Below are 4,160 nucleotides of genomic sequence, written 5' to 3' on the forward strand. Positions count from 1 at the left end.
TGGTTTTTGAGTGGTTAACTAGAGACGTCTCAGGGGGACTTTTCTTCCCAGGCTGGCTTTGAACTGTGATCCTCAGATCTCAGCCTCCTGAGTAGCTAGGATTACAAGTGTGAGCCAACAACGCCTGGCTCTTTTTCTTTCAAATGGTAGTGAGCATGCCCAGGATTGAATAGGGCTCTGAACATGCTAAGCACAAGCTGCATCACTAAGCTACATTTCCAGGTCTCTCAATGGCTTGTAAGAACATCTGTTTTTAGAAACCTCCTGGGCCACTTCTAACCACTAGATGGCCAAGCTACAGGGTGATTATTTCCTTAGGCAAGCAAATACTTCAGTCCTCTTAATATGGTATTTCCTGGGGCTAGAGTATCAACAGGAAATCCTGTGGAGAACTCAGCCGAAACATTCATTCCCAGAAAAGGTTGGAACAGTGACAAATCTGCCCAGCCTTGTACAACATCCTGTAGGCTCCATGTGAGGCCCCAGTTGTAGACCTACCTCACTCAGGTTATTCCTCTCAGCTCCCAAGCTAGAACCTGCACCTACAGAACTATGTGAGATCAGTTAGAGCCTGGTGCTAGTGGCTCACACTTGTAAACCCAGTTACTAAGTTCTGAGGATGGCAGTTCAAAGCCTGGCTGGGCAGGACCAAGTCTAAGACTTATCTCCAATGAACCAACAAAAAGCTGAATATAGTGGTGTGACTCAAGTGGTAAAATGCCACCTTGGGTGAAAAAGCTAAGGGACAGCAGCCAAGCTTGCATGCACAGATAATATTAAAACAAAACACAGACACACACACACACACACACACACACACACCAAAACGCACTTGCAGAGACTATGGCCATTTATTGATATTGGGGGGAAATAACATTGCTTCTTAAGAGGGAGAGGACCTTGAATATTAAACTCCCCACTTGTTTTATAGAAACTTAAGCCCAAACTCTCCAGTTGTTCATAGCTAAATCTCAGATGGGAGTAAGTGTCCAATTAAATAAACCGAACCCCAAACAGTCCTGATTCAAAACGACAAAGGAGGGGGAGCAGGGGCTTTTTACACCATTTTGGCCCCAAGAAGTTAAAAAAAAAATCCACTTTGCAGTACAAACTGTTTCCCAGTGTGTCCCAAAGATGGTCATTTAAATCTAGTTGTCCAAGTTCTAAGAAAATCTCATGGATAACAGAGACGATATTCCCTACCCCCAAGTACTCAGGAGCTGCAATTCACTAATACTCTCTCAGCGGCTCTCCTCTCGGTTCCCCATTTACCAATGGGTCCACGGTCGGTGAACGCTTTCGAGGACTCAGTTTCTGCCCTCAATTTCCCCATCTGTCAGAGGCAGCTGTGGCGAAGGAGGGCCCACGACCGGTGAACACACACTCGTGGAGGGCAGACTCAGCGCGTCCGGCCTCAGTTCCATCAACAGTAGTTATGGCAAGAGAAAGGTCCTACGCTCAACAGTCTTGCGGAGGACAGACTCAGCGTCTCTGGCCTCAGTTTACCCATTTGTCAAAGGCAGCTGAGGCGAGGGGGAGGCCTCACCATCAGTCAACACACTCTCGGGGAGGGCAGACTCAGCATCTCCGGCCTCGGTTTCCCCCACGTCAGAGGCAGCTGTGGTGAGGGGAGGCCCCACGATCGGTGAACACACCCTTGGAGAGCGGCAGACTCAGCGTCTCTGGCCTCAGTTTACCCATCTGTCAGAGGCGGCTGTGGGCAGGGGAGGGGAACCGAGGAAGGTCGGAGCGGGGAGACCCACTAGGCGTCCAGATCGAAATCGTCGCGCTCCTCGTTGTACTCCAGCACGTGCCGCTTGATCTTGGACGAGTCGACCCAGGTGACAAAATCCTCCATGCTGCGGGTGACGAGGAAGGCGGGGTCGGTGACCACCTCGGGGCCCACGCGGATGTGGCCCTGCTCCACGAAGGCCACGGCGGCCTGCAGGTGCTGGGCCATGCGCAGCTTGAGCAGGACGGTGGGCAGGCGGCGGCGGCAGAAGGCGGAGGCGGTGACGGCGTCGCAGAGCTGCAGCGAGCCGCGCGTGGGCACCAGGCCCAGCGCGTACAGCTTGTCCAGCAGCGCGGCCGACGCGCGTGCGCGGAACGGGTCGCGCTCGGGCAGGTCGCGCAGCCGCCGCGCCAGCTCGCGCACCGCGCGGCTCAGCTGGTTGTAGCGCGTGTACTCCTCGCGCCGCTGCAGCCGGTACCGCCGCAGCACGCGCAGCTCGTGCAGGTTGTGGTCGGTCACTTCCCAGTTCAGGAAGTCCACCTGCTTCAGCAGCTTCTGCTCGTGGAACTTGAGCTTCCGCACCATGATGGCGGCGGCGGCGGCGGCCGGAACCAGGAGACGCGAGGCTAAGATCCCGTTCTGAAGCTCGCGTGAGACTTCCGCCTGGCAGCGACCGGACTAGGGATGGGGGCGGTCTCCCCAGACAACTCTGAGCCAATGAAAGAGAGGCTGCTTGTGGCCACGCCCATTCAACTTCCTATTGGTCAAAATTGGACACGCCTCTAATTGGTAGCTCGAGTATTTCTACTTCTGATTGGCGGAGCGAGGCGGATGCCTTGCGACCCGAGGTGAACGCGTGCTGATACGACCGTGCGCGGTTTTCAGTTGCCAAGAATGTTCTTCTAATTGCGTTCATCGTTTCCACTCAGGTTTCTCTGTGTATGTGTGTGTGTACACACACGTCTTGGGGATCGAACTCAGAGCATTAGCATTGTCTCTAGGCATTTTTCACTCAAGGCTGGCGTTCTACCAGTTGAGCCACAGCTCCACTTTGAATCCACTTTGAACTTTTTGGTGGTTCATTGGAGATGAGATTCTCACGGATTTTTCCTGCCTGGGCTGGCTTCGAACCGAGATCCTCAGATCTCAGCCCCCCCCCTGAGTAGCTATAATTACAAGTTCTAACCCTTTGGACTGTGCGCAAGTGAATTAGCCTGATGGATTGGGTTGCTGGCAGCTGTGCGGGGAGTTGCCAAATTATTTAACGCTAGGCTCGTTAACAGCTGTGAGCGTAGCGTTTTCTCAGGCCTTTGACGCCACCTAGCTTTGTCATTGATCATTTTGTACGTTTTCCATTGTCTTAAAACGTATGGTATGTGATATTTGGAAAATATGTATGTACCATAAATTACCTATGATGAATACTCATGAACTGAATAGCTAATTTACGTAGTGCCACCATCATTTCATCTACCTATCCCAACCACTCCTCCCCAGAGAGAAAGATAATTCTGAATTGTGTTGTTTACTGTTTCCTTTTGTTTAGAATAGTATCTTTATACATGAGTCCCTAGATATACTGTAATACTATTTTACTCTCCTTTGGTGGTGCATGCATGAGGCTCCAGATTGAATGCACAGCATTGGAAAAAAGAAGAAAAAGAGAGAGAGGGATCTTGAGATTATCCTCCTGAGTCTTATTCACAAAACACTTTGGGGGTGGAGATCCTGAACATGAGCTTTGAGCTCTTGTTTACCTTTTTCACTTGAGCTTTACTTTGACTATTTGCTGGCTAATTAGAGAATTATTTGCCCAGGCTGACTTCAAACTCGAATCCTCAGATCTCAGCCTCATGAGTACCTACAATTATAGGTGTAAGCTGCTGGCTCCTGTCAAACCTTTTTCCTTCCTTCCTTCCTTCCTTCCTTCCTTCCTTCCTTCCTTCCTTCCTTCCTTCCTTCTTCCTTCCCTCCTTCATTCCTTTTGCCAGTTCTGGGCTTGAACCAGGGCCTGGGCACTGTCCTTCAGCTTCTTTTCCCCAAGGCTACCACTCTACCACTTGAGTCACAGCACCACTTCTGGCTTTTTTTGTTTATGTGGTTCTGAGGAATCAAACCTGGGGCCTCATGGATGCTCAGCAAGCACTGTCCCACTAAGTCATATTCCCAGAACACCCTCCACATTTTTATTAACATCAATTTCTTCCTTCCTACCTTCCTTTCTTTTCTTTCTTTCTTTTATTTATTGATTTGTTCTTTTTGGTCTGGTGGCTCTACCCCTTGAGCCACAGCACCACTTCTGGCTTTTTTCTTTTTTTTTTGGGTCCGGTCGTGGGGCTTGAACTCTGGGCCTGGGCGCTGTCCCTCAGCTATTCAGCTCAAGGCTAGCACTCTACCACTTGAGCCACAGCGCCACTTCCGGCTTTTT

General features: G+C 50.7%; 1 protein-coding gene across 1 annotated transcript; it reads right to left on the reverse strand.

The window, feature by feature from the left end:
- Positions 1-1,211: 1,211 nt before the first annotated feature.
- Imp3 (IMP3, U3 small nucleolar ribonucleoprotein) lies at positions 1,212-2,609 on the reverse strand. Its single transcript, XM_013012194.1, has one exon. The coding sequence runs from the start codon at positions 2,315-2,317 to the stop codon at positions 1,763-1,765; it is 555 nt and encodes a 184-aa protein (XP_012867648.1). The 5' UTR covers positions 2,318-2,609; the 3' UTR covers positions 1,212-1,762.
- Between the last annotated feature and the right edge of the window lie 1,551 nt (positions 2,610-4,160).

Source organism: Dipodomys ordii, unplaced genomic scaffold (genome assembly GCF_000151885.1).
Source record: "Dipodomys ordii isolate 6190 unplaced genomic scaffold, Dord_2.0 Scaffold15, whole genome shotgun sequence".
Lineage (NCBI taxonomy): Eukaryota > Metazoa > Chordata > Mammalia > Rodentia > Heteromyidae > Dipodomys > Dipodomys ordii.